The sequence below is a fragment of the Rhinopithecus bieti genome, unplaced genomic scaffold, assembly GCF_001698545.2.
Source record: "Rhinopithecus bieti isolate Rb0 unplaced genomic scaffold, ASM169854v2 scaffold_26676, whole genome shotgun sequence".
NCBI lineage: Eukaryota > Metazoa > Chordata > Mammalia > Primates > Cercopithecidae > Rhinopithecus > Rhinopithecus bieti.
Window position 1 is genome coordinate 1,134,863 of NW_016812009.1, and position 16,763 is coordinate 1,151,625.

Here is a 16,763-nt window from a genome sequence, read left to right on the forward strand (position 1 = left end):
AAAAAAAAAAAAAAAAAAAAAAAAAAAAAAAAAAAAAAAAAAAAAACACATCAAGCAATACAAATTAAGATTCTTGTATTTTACTTTGTGTATGTTATAACAATATAAAAATAAGATGAGGTTCAGAGGCAACAAAAGATAAAAACAGCTGGGTGTGGGGCTCATGCCTGAAATCCCAGCACTTTGGGAGGCCAAGGCAGGTGGATTACCTGAAGTCAGGAGTTTAAGTTCAGTCTGGCAAAAATGGCAAAACCCCGTCTCTACTAAAAATACAAAAATTAGCCAGGTGTGGTGGCACACATCTGCAGTCCCAGCTACCAGGGAGGCTGAGGCACAAGCATCACTTGAACCCAAAAGGGGGAGGTTGCAGTGAGCCGAGATCATGCCATTGCACTCCAGCTTGGGCAACAAAGCAAGACTCTGTCTCAAAAAGAAAAAAACAGATAAGGTGGACTACATCAATATTTAACATTTCTGTGAATCACAGGATACATTTAGCACAGTGAATAGAGGAGTCCTGGAAAGGGAGAAAATATCTGCAAATCATATATTGGATAAGGGGCTAACACCCAGAATACATAAAGAATTCCTACAACTTAACAACAACAACAAAAAATCCAATTAATAAATGGGCAATGGTCTTGAACAAACACTTCTTCACAGAAGATATACAAATGGGCAGTAAGTACAAGAAAACATGTTCAACATCACTAATCATTAAGGAGATGCAAATCAAAACAACAATGAGATACCATCTCATCCACTAGGATGACTACTATCCAAAAGAAAGTTAATGTTGGCGGGCCGGGCGCAGTGGCTCAAGCCTGTAATCCCAGCACTTTGGGAGGCCGAGACGGGCAGATCACGAGGTCAGGAGATCGAGACCATCCTGGCTAACACGGTGAAACCCCGTCTCTACTAAAAAATACAAAAAAACTAGCCGGGCGAGGTGGCGGGCGCCTGTAGTCCCAGCTAATCGGGAGGCTGAGGCAGGAGAATGGCGCAAACCCGGGAGGCGGAGCTTGCGGTGAGCCGAGATCCAGCCTCTGCCACTGCACTCCAGCCTGGGCGACAGAGCGAGACTCCGTCTCAAAAAAAAAAAAAACAAAGAAAGTTAATGTTGGCGAGGATGTGAAAAAATTGGAACCCTGACTCTTGGTGAGAAAGTAAGTAAAATGGTGCAGCTGCTATGGAAAACAGTATGGCAATTTTTCAAAATAATTAAAAAGAAAATTATAATAGGATCCAGCAATTTCACTTCTGGATATATACCCAAAAGGACTAAAAGCAGGATCTTGAAAAGATATTTGCACACCCATATTGAGAGCAGCACTATTCACAACAGCCAAGAGGTGGAAGCAACCCAAATGTCCATCGACAGATAAATGGCTAAACAAAATGTGGTAGGCCAGGCACGGTGGCTCACGCCTGTAATCCTAGCACTTTGGGAGGCTGAGGCAGGCCAAGATGGTGAAACCCTGTCTCTACCAAAAATACAAAAATTAGCTAGGCATGGTGGTGGGTGCCTGTAATCCCAGCTGCTTGGGAGGCTGAGGCAGAGAACTGCTTGAACCTGGGAGGTAAATGTTGCAGTGAGCCAAGATCATACCACTGCACTCTGGCTTGGACAACACAGCGAGACTTCGTCTCAAAAAAAAAAAATGTGGTATACACTGAAGGCAATCAGAGCATGCTACTCCAAAAATATGCTGCTTTGCCATATTAATTATTTCAAGCTGAAGGCAACCAAGAAATAGCAGATGCAGGAAGGGTTCTCTGCTCTCCCCTTTTCTGCCTGAATGCAGAGAATAGATTGAATTTTGTTTTGTTGTTAATTCTTTGAGGCACAATTGAGATTGTTACCTACAATCTGTCTTGGGACATAAAGACACTAGTATAATTAAGACTGTACATTTAAACTTAAGAAATTTTGCACTGGCCAGGCGGGGTGCCTCATGCCTGTAATCCTAGCACTTTGGGAGGCCGAGGCAGGTGGATCACCTGAGGTCAGGAGTTTGAGACTAGCATGGCCAACATGGTGAAAACCCATCTCTACTAAAGGTACAAAAAAATTAGCTGGGCATGGTGGCGTGCGCCTGTAGTCCCAGCTACTCAGGAGGCTGAGGCACAAGAATCGCTTGAACCCAGGAGGCAGAGGTTGCAGTGAGCCAAGATCATGCCACTGCACTCCAGCCTGGGGGACTCCACCTCAAAAAATGAATAAATAATAATAAATAATAAAATTTTTTTAAAAAGAAATTTTGCACATCTTCAAGAAGTATCAAAACAAATCATTCACTGATGGCTGTAAAGATGAAATACTTTTGGCCAGGCACAGTGGCTCACGTCTGTAATCCCAGCACTTTGGGAGGCTGAGTCTGGCAGATCACAGGGTCAGGAGATCGGGACCATCCTGGCTAACACAGTGAAATCCTGTCTCTACTAAAAATATAAAACAATTATCCAGGCATGGTGGTGGGTGCCTGTAGTTCCAGCTACTCGGGAGGCTGAGGCAGGAGAATGGCATGAACTGGGAGGTGGAGTTTGCAGTGAGCCGAGATCACGCCACTGCACTCTAGTTTGGGTGACAGAGTGAGACTCCATCTCAAAAAAAGGAAAAGAAAAGAAAAGAAAAAAAAAAAGACTTTGAACTGGGCGCGGTGGCTCACGCCTGTAATCAATTACGGCACTTTGGGAGGCCAAGGTGGGCAGATCACCTGAGGTCGGTAGTTCGAGACCAGCCTGACCAACATGGAGACATCCCATCTCTACTAAAAATACAAAATTAGCTGGGCGTGGTGGCCCATGCCTGTAATTCCAGCTACTTGGCAGGCTGGGGCAGGAGAATCTCTTGAATCTGGGAGGTGGAGGTTGCAGTCAGCTGAGATTGTGCCATTGCATTCCAGCCTGGGCAACAAGAGTGAAACTCTGTCTCAAAAAAAAAAAAAAAAAAAATGAAATACTTTTGTGAGTACATGAAAGTGTTAGGAACTCTTAGTAGTTGTCTAGTTTCATTTGTATGTACACTCCTTAATGTTTTTTGTTTCTTTTCGTTAAAAAATATTAACATCAAATAAATTTATATACTTTTTTACTGTTAGTGTTTCTTTTGTCAGCTTAATTCACCAGCCTTAGGCACATAACATAAGAGAATAGAGGAAAAGTTTCTGCTACCCTACAATACATATAATGGACTATATAGCCTTTAATTAAAAGGAAATTATCACAAGTGCAACATGGATCAACTTGAGGACATTATGTTGAGTGAAATAATTTCATCACAAGAAGAAAAATACTACATAATTCCATTTATATGAGCTATCTAGAGTAGTCAAATTCCAAGAAACAAAGTAGAATGATGGTTGCTAGGGCTTGGGGGATGGGAAAACAAGGAGTTGTTTAATGGGTATAGAGTTTCTCTTTTGCAAGATGAAAATGTTCTAGGGATTGGTTGCACAACAATGTGGATATACTTAAGGCTACTAAACTTAGATATGGTAACATGGTAAATTTTATGTTACATATTTTTTAGCACAATAAAGATAATTTCAGAGGCAACTGAAGTAAATGAAGTTAAAATATGACATCTGATCTGAATTGTTAAAATTACATATTTCTAATACTTACCTACACTGCTGAGAAACATAGTAAGATATAAAATCCTAATAGATCTCCATCGGCTCTTATAATGCTCTTCAGTCTCTAAAATGTCCCATTCTCTAGGTGTAAAGAAGAAAAAAGTAGTATAAATTTACCTCATTACATGTGGATCTTAAGTGTCAACAATTGTATTATCTACTAAAGTTATGAAAACGATGTGATAGAGGTAGAATTTACTAATACTGGTTCTGTTACACTAATTTATCTATGAATAAGCATTATTTTTTTTGAATTTCCATGGATTGTATTTATGCATTATTGTATATAGAAATTTGGGAAACGGTATAGTTTTAAAAGAGGAAACATTTTGCAAGGCAATTATTTTGCTACTGTTGACATGCACAGATTTATTAATCAAGAATGTTGCAATTTGTAAAAATGAATAAACTACATCAAGATAAATCAAATAAACTAGCTACAACTAGATCCCCCATAGCTACTAAGTACTAAAACATAGTAACTGTCATCATTATAACATGCTGTACTTGATGACAGGAAATTAAACTGCTGCAGGAAGCTGTTTTGGCTTCCTACTTCAGAAAATAGAAGTGATACCAGGAAGGTTTAATGTAACCTAAGAAATTTTCAGTCCTGGGACCTCCTAAATGGGTTACCAGATAAATTTTACCAGCAGACAAAAGAGAGACCATGACACCCCAGACATAAGTGATCTTTTGGATAAGTATCTGATCTAGACCAAGGGCATGTATACTAAGTAGACATCTTACCTCCATTAGGTGACACATGAGTCTATACACTCATTACATTTTCACACACACAATAGAAACAGTTAACAAGTTCACCTTAATGTGAGCATTATCTTTTCAAATAATCAAGACATGCAGAACAGACAAAATGCCTTCTTATGTACCAAGATTAATTTCTTAAAAATAAGCCTTAGAACTGTCAAATTAGTCTTCAAAAAAGAAACTTTTTTTTTTCAAACGTGATATGGTTGGGAGTGGTAAAGAGGAAAGGAAGAAGAAAAACAATGTTTTTTAGATGTATTATATGCCAAATATATTAGTTCCTAATATATTTAAAATGCTTAACACTGTATATGTCATTCCATACAAACAAACCTCTTCTAGGTCAAAGGAGAGTAGATAAGAAAAAAACAAAAATAACAGACCTTAATGATAATGTAGCTTACCTGAGAAAAATACCAGAACCCCAGATACACATCATTTGAAATCAATATACTAGAGTTTGAATAAAACATCATATATATCTAAGTTAGGGAATCAAGAGGTAAATTATTTGATTCTAAAAAAATAAAATAAAATTGTTTGAGTGACTGATTTAGAGCTCAGTCAAAATCTTTCTTCTTTTAATGACAATTATTAAATATTGAAAAAATAAAATTAGAAAATAATTTAATGGCCACTTTCTATGTAACAATGGAAGGATCATCAATGGATGCTAAAACAACTGATTGAAAGATTGTTATGGAGAGGACAGTCAAAGGCCCTCAAATGTCACCCCAGTGTCTGCTTACTAATTACAAAATGGAACATGAACCTTTATAATTGAAAGATACTGCAGTCGCCCTCTTAACAAGTGGTCATGTTTGGTATTCCCAGTAGTGGGATGTCCTGCTAGTTTTATCCTGTTCAACATTTCTATTACAAACTGAAATACTCCAAATGATAGCATGCTTGTCAAACTTGTGACTTAAAAACTAAAAGGAATACACAATATAGTGGAGTGAACTGAATAACAAAGTGAGTTAGATAAAATTTAACAACAGCCAGGCGCAGTGGCTCACGCCTATAATCCCAGCACTTTGGGAGGCCAAGGCAGGCAGACTGCTTGAGGCCAAGAGTTCAAGATCAGCCTGGCCAACACAATGAAACCCTGTCTCTACCAAAAATACGAAAATTAGCCGGGCGTGGTGGTGCATGCCTGTAGCCCCAGCTACTTAGGAGGCTGAGGCACGAGAATCACTTGAACCTGGGAGGCGGAGGTTGCAGTGAGCAGAGATTGTGCCACTGTACTCCGGCCTGGGTAACAGACGGACACTCTGCCTTAAAAAAAAAGAGAGAGAGAGAGAAAATAAAGAAGTGTGTGCTCACTGACAGAACAGTGTAGTGGTATAACATTTATGGAAATAAACTGAAAATATTCTATAAAGATATGCCCTATAAGGACAGATACCCTAATAATACAAATTTTACAGAGACTAGGCTAAGGTTACAAAGAAAATGTGAAATCACTTGTAACTTGGATCAGTAACATGTGAGCTACAAATGGTTTTTACAGATGAATATTTGTTATCAGTTTGATGACAGAAAACACCAACTCGGAAGTGCAATTAAAGAAAATGTCATCCCCTCCCCCACCAAATTCTATCCCTTTCATTAGCAAACCTATATTATACTTATTAGTATATTTAAATGTCATTACTAAAAATTTTTGTGGAATTTGTTTTCTGGTTATCTAAACATCTGTACAATATCCTTGATTTTTCCCTTTGCTCTAAACAGGTCTAAGATATTTACAACCTGGAACTTTACAGGAAATGTTTGCCAACCCCTGTTGTCTGTCCTCCACAGAGGGGGTCAGTGGGGAGCACTGAGGATTCAAGAGGCCAGCTCCACCAGACCAGCAAATAATAATCAACCTTGTTAGTGAGGAAAGGTTGGTGGTGACCTAGACATGTTTGTGCAATATATTCAAAGTGAACAGGTCCTGCCAAATAGCTATACATAGGTTCACTTTACTAGGGAATATACTTGCGTTTTTAAAGACATATACTTATTGAATTATTTTCAAAATACTCCCTTTTTGTTTTAAAATGCTTAATCTAGAACCTCAATCAGAGGTATTGATTACTGGCAGGAACACCTAAATTTGGACAGATTCTAATGTGCATCAATCACTTTGATGAAATCAAAGCTAAGAGTATGAAAAAAAAATCACCTTTTGTACAAGGTGACAGAATGTACCAGAAGACCACATTTAACCATAACTCAGGAATCCTGCAATTATCTGGAAAATAGCTAAAAATCAGGACGAAGCAAAAAGAAAGTTCTGAGAAAACCAAATGTCACAAAGTCTATGCACTCAAGCTTATGCACTTAATAGGAAAGACATTTAGCTCTCAGTCAGAACTACCAGGTTGTAATCAGACAGTTATATGAAGCATAGATACAGGGTTATCAAACTTACAACAAACAAGAAGCCCCAAATTAAAGCTGGTGGAAAGAGTGTGGTGACAGCAACGACAACAAAAAAAACTGTTGCTGCCAGATTTCAAAAACATGCTGCAGAATAGTCTGCCAGGAAAAGTCTGTCAGAAAAACTAAAAAGCAGATGTAAGTACTTAAAAGTAGAGCAGCTGGCCTCAGAGCCTATTGATACATTTGAGACTGTTTGCTTCTATATCAGCACTTTGGGAAGCTGAGGTGGGTGGATCACTTGAGGTCAGGAGTTCCAGATCAACCTGGCCACACGGTGAAACCCGTCTTTACCAAAAATACAAAAATTAGCTGGGTCTGGTGGCCCGCGCATGTAATCCCAGCTACTGTGGAAGCTGAGGCAGGAGAATCGCTTGAACCCAGGAGGCAGAGGTTACAGTGAGCCAAAATCACACCACTGCACTCCAGACTAGGCCACAGAGCAAGACCCCATCTCAAAAAAAATAAGTATAGCAGTGCAGAATAAATTGGTATAGAAGCAAACAGTCCCAAATGTTTAAATAGGCTCTGAGGACATCACTCTATTAAAATTCATTTCAGCATCGATATTCATTTTAATGATCTCAAGATAAAATCAAGATAAAACTGCATTCCATAAACTCTTGTTTAGTAAATCGAGGACCAGAGAAATACATTTTCCAAAGGGTTTTGAGTTAAGAGTGATCAAAAAAGGTTTGGTGCTCACGAGGAACAAATGAGTAAAATATTAACATGGTCATAGACAGCTGAAGTTTAACTGAATTTATTAATTTACTTGAGATAATTATGTATATTTCAAATAAAATAATAATTCCATTTTCCTAAAGGTAAAAATACATAATTATGCAGTAAGAGGCAAAAGGTGAACATTGCTGAGTCATTGCCCATAAACTAGGATCAAAACAACCAGAATTATAAGGATCAAAATACTGACGTTATTCCTTCAATGCCTTAAAATTAGTCTTTATTTGTACATTTGGCATAGGACAAAGGTGAGCTCATTTTAGACAGGTTTGTTAAAGTATCAAGAGGTGTGGGGAAAAGAAAGATCAGACTGTTACTGTGTCTATATAGAAAAAAGTAGACATAAGAGACTCCATTGTAAAGGTAAACTGAGGCTGGAGCCAAACCAAGGAACACAAGGCAAATAAATGGCAGTGAGAATAGCCTTTATTAGGACTCGCGGGCGAGGTTCCTGGGTCCAAGGGTGCGGGCTGAGGAAGTCGCACCGAGGGAGGAGGGTAGGGGCTTTTTATACCCCGAGAGGTAGGGAAGCTGGTTGTGCAAACAGGGCCTGGGGGGTCTTGAAACTACTAGGGCAGGAGTTGAGTAAGGGTCATGAGGAAGGGGTCTTTGGAAACTGTCAACCGAAATTGCTGTTTACAAACTTGTGGAATGCAGGTGAGCTGCAGGTCATGGGGCAGTGTGGTTGCCCAGCCGGAACTCTAACGCATGTAAGTCTGCGGGTGTGTACAAGGGTGAAGGGAGTCTTTAACAAAAGGCCTGCTACGCCGGGTAACGCCACCATGTTGGGTCTAGATTCCTGCCTAACATTCCGACCTCTTTCTAATAAGAAAATGGGCCGACGTGTTCATCTGGCTGCTTCCTGCTGGTATGGGTTGTTGTGGGGTTCTTCAGAGGTCGGAACTCGGGTATAGGGGTGGAGCAGCATCTGATTGAAAGTGACCTGGGAGACTTCTTTCACACAATCCTGGATGAAGCGGAGGACACAGGGAGCTATGAGTAGCAAGAAGCCAATGATTAGTAAGGGGCTTTGAAAGGGTAGGACTTAACCGGCCACAGACAACTGCCACCACCTAAGTGAGGGCCTTGATCCAAGGTTTTTCTGGTGGAATCTTTCCTGAATCTTTTTCTAGAGTGAGGAGATTGGTTTCTACGAGTCCTGACTCATTGATGCAGTGTTCGGCCGGGAAGGGGAAAGGAAGGGGTTAGGTTAGAGGAGTTAAAAGGGCTGGGTAAGGGTACCGCAACTAGTGGGGGCTTATTCAAGGCTGCACACAAGAAACAACGAGAGATGTTGTGTACCTCGGCCATGTGTACCACTCGAGCCCCTTCCCTGACTAAGGTTAGCCAGGAAAAAGGGTTGCTGCTGTCCTGGGGCTTGCTGTCTGGGCTAGAACTGAGATTGCTTCCTCCTGTTGTCTGATGTCAGAAGCCAGGCTGACGAGGCTGCTTACGACCTTGATGTAGGCCTTAAAAGATCCTGAGTGGGGCCACGGGATAAGACTCACTGTGCCCACCAGTCCTAGGAAGGACAAGATCTCTTCCGCATCCTGAGGAGGCCGGAGAGTTTCAATGAGGCTTATTCTATCTGCTGTGAGGCTTTTTGTAGCAGGTGTGAGGAGTATGCCTAGGTAGGTGACAGAAGGGCCGCAAAGTTGAGCCTTAGCCAGGGTAACCTGATAACCTCGGTTGCCTAGAAAATTTAAAAGTGTAGCAGTATCTGCAAGGGAGCACTCCTAGGCAGGACTACATAGTAATAAGTCATCGACATACTGCAATAGTGTGCTGTGGGTCAGGGGACAGAGGATAACATTCTGTGCCAGTGCCTGTCTGAAAAAATGGGGGCTATCATGGAACCTTTGAGGCAAAATAGTCCAAGTCAGCTGGGAAGAAATATGAGTGTCTGGATCTTCCAATGTAAAAGCAAACAGAAAGTGGCAGTCTGGGTGTAGAGGGATGGTAAAGAAGGCATCCTTCAGGTCAAGAACAGTGAAATGGGTGGTGTCAGGGGGAACGCGCGAGAGGAGTGTATATGGATTAGAAACAACTGGAAAGGTAGGGACTACTGCCTCATTGATGAGGCGTAGGTCCTGTATGAGACGATAGGCCCCAGAGCTTTTCTGTACAGGCAGGATAGGAGTATTGCATGGTGAGTTGGCGGGAACTAGAATGTGCTGTTGGAGCAGGCATGTAATGATAGGTTTTAATCCCTGTTGATGTTCAAGGGAGATAGGGAACTGGGGTCTAGAGGGAAACTTGGAAGGGTCTTTTAGTCGGATGCGGACCAGAGTATGGTGCTGGGCAATGATTGGGATGGAGGTGTCCCACACCTTAGGGTTAATGGGGACTGGAAACGGGAGTGGGGGGTCAGCCTGGCGAAGTTTGTCAGGTGAGAGAAGGGGGAAGAGGAACGCGAGGTGTGGGGAGGGGTTGGGTCGGAAGTGAACTAAGGCCCCTAGCTTGGAGAGGAGATCTCTTCCTAACAAGGGGACTGGGCACGAAGAAATGATAAGAAATGAGTGCGAGAAGAGGGAGCCATCCAAGCGGCAAGACAGAGGAGGAGTCTGGCGGTAGGTGGAGGGAGTGCCATCAATTCCCATGACCGTGACAGTGGAGGGGTGGCGGGGGCCACTAAAGGAAGGCAAAACAGAGTAGGTAGCCTCTGTGTCCATGAGGAAAGATATGGACTTACCCGCTACCTGGAGCATAACCCTGGGCTCAGCGAGAGTAAGAGGGCTTCCCGAGTCTGAGCCTCTTCAATCTTCGCCAGTGTCGAGGAGTTGGAAGGCGCCTCCAATACCTGGAGGAGGGTCGTCACATGGAGGCGCAGCGACCGTCCTTAGGTCAGGGCAGTCTGACTTCCGGTGGCCCATCTGCCGACAGTTCGGACAGGGGCGAGTTGGCTCCTTTGGGTTAGGGCACTGCCTGGCCCAGTGGCCGTCGTTGCCGCACTTGAAGCAGGCACCAGGTGGCGCTCGGGTAGTACCTCTTTTCTGGGAGCTCCTGGAGCCGGCCAGCCTCAGGGCTGCTACCAAGGCCTGGGTTTGGAGTTGTACCTTCTGTTTTAGCCTGGCCTGTCGTTGGGCCTCAGCTGCTTCCTCCCTGGAGTTGTAGACCTTGAAGGCCAGTTTGACTAAATCCTGGATGGGAGTTTGAGGGCCGTCCTCCGCCTTTTTTAACTTTTTTTGGATATCAGGGGCCGACTGAGAAATAAAGTATGAAGCTAAGATGGCTCCTCCTGCAGGGGAAGCAGGGTCAAGGCGGGTGTACTGAATAAGTGACTCTGTCAAGTCGGTTAAGAAAAACAGCTGGACTTTCATCTGAGCCTTGGACTACCTCCTTTAACTTATTAAAATTGACTGACTTATTGGAGGCTGCCTGCATGCCAGCAAGAAGGCACTGGACCATCATATCTCGGCGGTGGCGGCCTGCCTGACCAACCTGCTAGTCCTAGTTGGGCTCGGCTGAGGACACCGCCTCAGTGCCAACTGGCATGGCGTGGTCAGTTAAATGAACCTGGTCAGCATGCTGCCTGGCTGCCGCTAGGATATGCTCCTGTTCCTCAGGGGACAGGGTTGAGGTCATAACGACATGGGGATCATGCCAGGTGAGGTCATACGCCTGGCACAGGTATCTGAACTTTTTGAAATACTGAGTGGGGTTGGCCGAGAAAGAGCCTACACACTCTTCAACCTTAGGTCTGCCAGCAAAAACAGCACATGGACCCGGACCACTCCTTCGGCGCCTGCCACCTCTTGCAAGGGACACAGGAGGTTGGTCCTGGACCGAGTATGGGCTAAGACAAGCGAGGAAGGGGAGGAGGTGGAGGTAGGGGAGACAGAATCTGTCGGGTTTGGCGAGGGCACAGGAGGGGTGGAAGGGAGGGGAGGCGCTGATGAGGATGGGGATAATGGCAGGTCAGGGTGAGGAGAAGGTTGGGTGGGAGACCAAAGGGGTGGCCGGGATAGGGTGTCAGACGCTCAGAAAAAGAGGAAGAATCATCCCTCTCCTTGCTCGAGGGAAGAGACTTTGCGAGTATGACCTGAGCCAACGAGCATTGAGCGCAGAGATCTGGGCGAGAACGCAAGTCCCAAAAGGCTTGAACATAGGGTATCTCGTGCCATTTGCCTAGTCTCTTGCAGAAGTTGGTCAGATCCGTGAGGATGTTAAAGTCTAGAGTGTCTTCTGCAGGCCACTGAGACTGATTATCCAGTTTATACTGTGGTCATGCTACTGTGCAGAAGAAAATGAGCCACTTTTGTTTTAGGGCTTGGTTGAGACTTAAAGTCTGGAAACTAGCCAAGAGGCACCTCAGAGGGGATTTTCAGTTTGGTTTGGACTGGGTAGTTCCCATGGTCCTAAGGCGGGCAGTCCAGTGGCAATGGGAGCGTCCTCCCACTGCCATGCGGAGTGCAGGGTATGGCGGCTTCTGGGGAGGTTGGACGTCTCCTAATCCCTGGTGCCAAGGTCACAGTTGACCGGAGGGAGCCCCTGACGTGGCCACGTGTTTTGGACAGGGACTTCCCAGAGGGGGCCTACAGGACGGGGGAAAACTTACCCAGCAGTGATCGAATTGAGTCTTGGATTTGGTGAAACAGCTCCCAGCTCGGGAAGAAGGTCCCGGCTCGGGGAGAGGAGAGCCTGCCCGACCTGGCAGGGGTCCAGGGGAGGGGGTCTCCTCCCGGGTTTCGGCACCAAATGTAAAGGTAAACTGAGGCTGGAGCCAAATCGGGAACAAAGACACAAGGCAAATGGCAGTGAGAATAGCCTTTATTAGGACTTGCAGGCAAGGTTCCTCGGTCCAAAGGTGCGGGCCAAGGAAGTCGCACTGAGGGAGGAGGGTTGGGGCTTTTTACAGCCCGAGAGGTAGGGAAGCTGGTTGTGCAAACAGGGCCTGGGGGGTCTTGAAACTACTAGGGCAGGAGTTGAGTAAGGGTCATGAGGAAGGGGTCTTTGGAAACTGTCAACCGAAACTGCTGTTTACAAACTTGTGGAATGCAGGTGAGCTGCAGGTCATGGGGCAGTGTGGTTGCCCAACCGGAACTCTGACGCATGTAAGTCTGTGGGTGTGTACAAGGGTGAAGGGAGTCTTTAACAAAAGGCCTGCTATGCCGGGTAATGCCGCCATGTTGGGTCTAGATTCCTGCCTAACATCCATCTTGCTCTGTATTTGAGATGCTGTTCATCTGTGACCCTACCCCCAACCTTGTCCTTGCAAGAGACATGTGCCATGGTGACTCAAGGTTTAAAGGATTTTGGGCTGTGCAGGGTGTGCTTTGTTAAAGAAGTGCCTGAATGCAGCTTACTGGTTAAAAGTCATCACCATTCTCTTAATCTCAAGTACCCAGGGACACTTACTCTGCAAAAGGTCGCAGGGACCTCTGCCTAGGAAAGCTAGGAATTGTTCAAGGTTTCTCCCCATGTGCTAGTCTGAAATATGGCCTCGTGGGAAGGGAAAGACTTGACCGTCTCCCAGCCTGACACCCGTGAAAGGTCTGTGCTGAGGAGGACTAGTATAAGAAGAAAGAAGGTCTCTTGGCAATTGAGATAGAGAAAAGCATCTGTCTCCTGCCCGTCCCTGGGCAATGGAACATCTCGGTGTAAAACGGGATTGTATGTTCTGTTTACTGAGAAAGGAGAAAACCGCCTTAGGGCGAAAGGTTCCTAGCAATGCTGCTCTTTATGCACTAAAAAGGTTTATGGAGATGTCTGCATATGCATATCAAGGCACAGCACTTTTCCTTAAACTAATATCACAGAGATCTTTATTCACATGTCTTACTGCTGACCTTCTCCCTATGATGATCCTATTATCCCGTCACTTCCCTTTTTCTAAGATGGTAAAGATAATTATCAATAAATACTAAGGGAACTCAGAGACCGGTGCCCGCGTAGGTCCTCTGTATGCTGAGCACCGGTCCCCTGGGCCCACCTTTTCTTTCTCTATATTTTGTCTCTGTGTCTCATTTCTTTTCGCAAGTCTCTCGTTCCATCTAAGGAGAAACGCCCACAGATGTGGAGGGGCAGGCCACCCCTTCAAAGAGGTTGTCAGGCAGTCGGGCAGCAGGTCATTATTAAGACCGATACCTTCAAGTATCGATTAAATCCATCATTTTGGAACTGTGAAATGTGGAAAGTGATCAGCTACAAAGTGCCAAATATGGAATTCTGAAGATACAGAATGTGGTGGCTTGGCTGCTGCAACAGGCAAAGCAGCAGCCTGGGTTTCTCCGGCCCAGTCACTCGAACCTACCGGCTCATCACCGCAAGGTGCGGCCAGACGCCCTTTCTCTTACCTTGGGAGCGAATCTCCTCGGCTCACACAACCCGGCCACCGGCTCCCACCGCGCTGGCACCCCTCTGGCAGCGAGGGTTCGTCCCAGTGCGGGTGACGCCCGGAAAGGAGCCAATCCCAACAGCGCATGAGGCTGAGGGGTCCCTCCACCAGGATTCGCTCACCTGCTTCCAGGTGTGTCGCCTAACAGCGGCTCCTGTTCACCTTCGATCCGCAGGCCCGCCATAGTTACAGTCCCTACAAGGCGTCTTGCGCCCAACTCTCGCGACACCTGTTTTGTCCCATTCCGGGTGGCGTGAAGCTGGCTAAACAAGCCTGCAAGTGCGCGTGCGCACCTGACGGTCAGACGTGAGCGGGACGCCCCGAGGTCATAGGCGGGGTCACGCGGAAGGCCCGGCTGCGCAGGGCGGAAGGAGGCTGTGTCCTCAGCCTCCTCCCTCGGTAGGCGCTTCCCATTTTGAGGGGGAGGAAGAGCCGAGGAGAGCTCGGGGCGTGTCCAAACTGCCGCCCCGCCCCGCTCCGTCCCGCGCTTGTCTTCCTCTCTCCGCTTCGCCTTCCATTTGGATTCCTGGAAAGGTTACCCGACCTGCGGTTGGGGTTCGGACCAAAGTCGAGTCCTCGAAAGGGAACCTGGAGAGCGGCGGTGCTGGGAGGCCCCGCCAGCTCAATATCAGGCTTCTGCCTGACGGCCGGTAGGTAGCCAGCCAGGTTAAGTAGCAGGCGCGCTAAGAGCTCCCCGCGCCTATTAGCGCGTAGTGTACGTGCCTGGAGGCAGGGACCTGGGACGCGGAGCTGGGCAGGAGACTCGCGGGTCAGGGACGCGGGGTGAGGCTGGGGCGAGGGACAAGGCTGGAGTCCGCGGCGCGCTCCGGAGGGCCGAGGTGATGGGGGCGAGCAGGTGGGCAGTCCCTTCCTCCCCGTGAAAGGTAGAGGTGGCTTTCATCTCTCTTCTCTAAGTCGGCTAAATGCAAAGGCGCATTATCTGGAGGGCTTGTCAGAGCCAGTACTGAAGGTGGGATCCGCTGCTTGTAAACTGCAGGTTGCCGGATGCGCACCCCAACGGCGGCTGCGCCTACGGGGGCCTCAGCCTTGCAAAATCTCACCCAGAAGAGCCTGCTGCTGAAACGTGGGAGTTGAAAAAGGCACAGCACCTGCCTAGCAATGACCAGCTCCTTTCGTCACAAGGAAGATGACATTTTTAGAAAACATGTCATGGGTTTTCACGAGATCTCCATGTTTATTTCCTGGTAGTTATGTATTAACATCTTATCTCTATTATTAGGCTTGTAGGCTAGCTGGTGTCAGTAGTCATTCTGTGTCTCATAAATTACCGTTTTATTAGCGCCAGATACATTGTCATGTAATTTCATTTGATCACAACTATCCTATGAGATAGGCAAAGCAGACACATTTCTATTTTACCGAAAATTAAGATCCAGACAAGTTAAACCCAGAGTCACTCGGTGTGGAAGTGGCAAAGTTGGAAACCAAACTTAATTTTTTAAATTAATATTTATGAGCATTTACCCTATGCTAGGTCCTATACTAGTTACACAGTCGTGTATGGTATATGACATCACTTCTGATCTTTGTGTCATTTTTGACCTTGTGTGTATCAGCCAGGCACGGTCAACTGGTGAACACCTAAACTTGAAACGTGCAGGCCAGGTGCGGTGGCTGACGCCTGTAATCCCAGCACTTTGGGAGGCCGAGGCGGGCGGATCATGAGGTCAGGAGATGGAGACCATCCTGGATAACACGGTGAAACCCCGACTCTACTAAAAATGCACCAAAAAAAAAAAAAAAAGAAAATTAACCGGGCTTGGTGGCACACACCTGTAGTCCCAGCTACTCAGGAGGCTGAGGCAGTAGAATCCCTTGAACCCAGGAGGCAGAGGCTGCAGTGAGCTGAGATCGCGCCACTGCACTCCAGCCTGGGCAAGAGAGCAGGACTCTGTCTCAAAAAAAAAAAAAAAAAAAACTTGAAACGTGCTATTCAGAAATACCTTCTAAATCAAGACCTATTTGCACTTGGATTCAGTCTTGTAGATTCATTTGTAACAGTTCACAAAAACAAGTCAGATTTGTATTATTGGTTCCAAGAAGATACATAGGTAGAAAAGTTAGTATTTTCTTGCCATAATGTTGCTTTACTATATTGTCTATATTGTCTTTTTTAATTCCTGGGGGCTAGCAATGTATGGCACATATATAGTGGACAAGGGGATTTTTAACCAGTATAGCAGTAGGCAGAATGGTTCCTAGATAGATATACGTTGGATGAATGCTCATTGAATTACCTCATCTCATCCTTACAACAATCCTCTGAGGTGGGAATTATCTCATGTATACAAGGAAATGGAAGGCAGGGAGATTAAGTAACTTGCCTACAATCATACAACTAACAAGCAACAGAGCTAGAATTCAAGAAACGCAGGACTCCTGGTTCTAAAGCCTGTGCTCTTTACCACCAGGCTTCTTATGGGAAAAAAATGGCAAAGCAGCAAGCAGGATCTTTCCTCATATCTCATAAAAATATATAGTAGATATTCAGTTTTTATCTAAGTGAAATAATTGGCTATCATGTATCAGGGCAGATATTACTTTCTGTTTATAGGTTAAGGTGGCTTACTCAAGGTCATACAGCTAGTAGAGGAATCCCAGTCCTCTGACACTGCTCTTTTCCATTGGTGCCTCCAAGTGATGACTTCAGACCACAAAAGCACATGGGATGAGTACATATACAGCTGGTGAAATCTAAGTAAGCTTAGTGTATTGTACCAGTAGAAAAAAAAAAAGAAAAAATGTTTCTTAGGAACACATAGCATCCAAACAAAGTAAACATTTAAACATATGTGTATATGTGTATATATATATATATATAT

General features: G+C 45.1%; 2 protein-coding genes across 6 annotated transcripts in view; one reads left to right on the top strand and one right to left on the bottom strand.

Moving 5' to 3' along the window:
• MFSD8 (major facilitator superfamily domain containing 8) overlaps positions 1–14,032 on the bottom strand; it is a 54,197-nt gene extending 40,165 nt beyond the window's left edge. Inside the window, 2 exon segments of the mRNA XM_017895481.1 lie at positions 3,628–3,719; positions 13,880–14,032. Coding sequence (XP_017750970.1) covers positions 3,628–3,719; positions 13,880–14,007 — 220 coding nt within the window. The 5' untranslated portion in view covers positions 14,008–14,032.
• The window catches only part of ABHD18 (abhydrolase domain containing 18), a 67,140-nt gene continuing 61,684 nt past the window's right edge, over positions 11,308–16,763 (top strand). For 2 of the 5 annotated variants that reach the window (XM_017895471.1, XM_017895478.1), the window contains exons 1-2: positions 14,476–14,570; positions 14,918–15,125. In XM_017895471.1, coding sequence (XP_017750960.1) covers positions 15,068–15,125 — 58 coding nt within the window. In that variant the 5' untranslated portion in view covers positions 14,476–14,570; positions 14,918–15,067. Of the gene's footprint in view, positions 11,357–14,324; positions 14,571–14,917; positions 15,126–16,763 lie in introns of those variants that run through there. The other 3 variants (XM_017895475.1, XM_017895473.1, XM_017895479.1) reach the window with 3 other exon arrangements.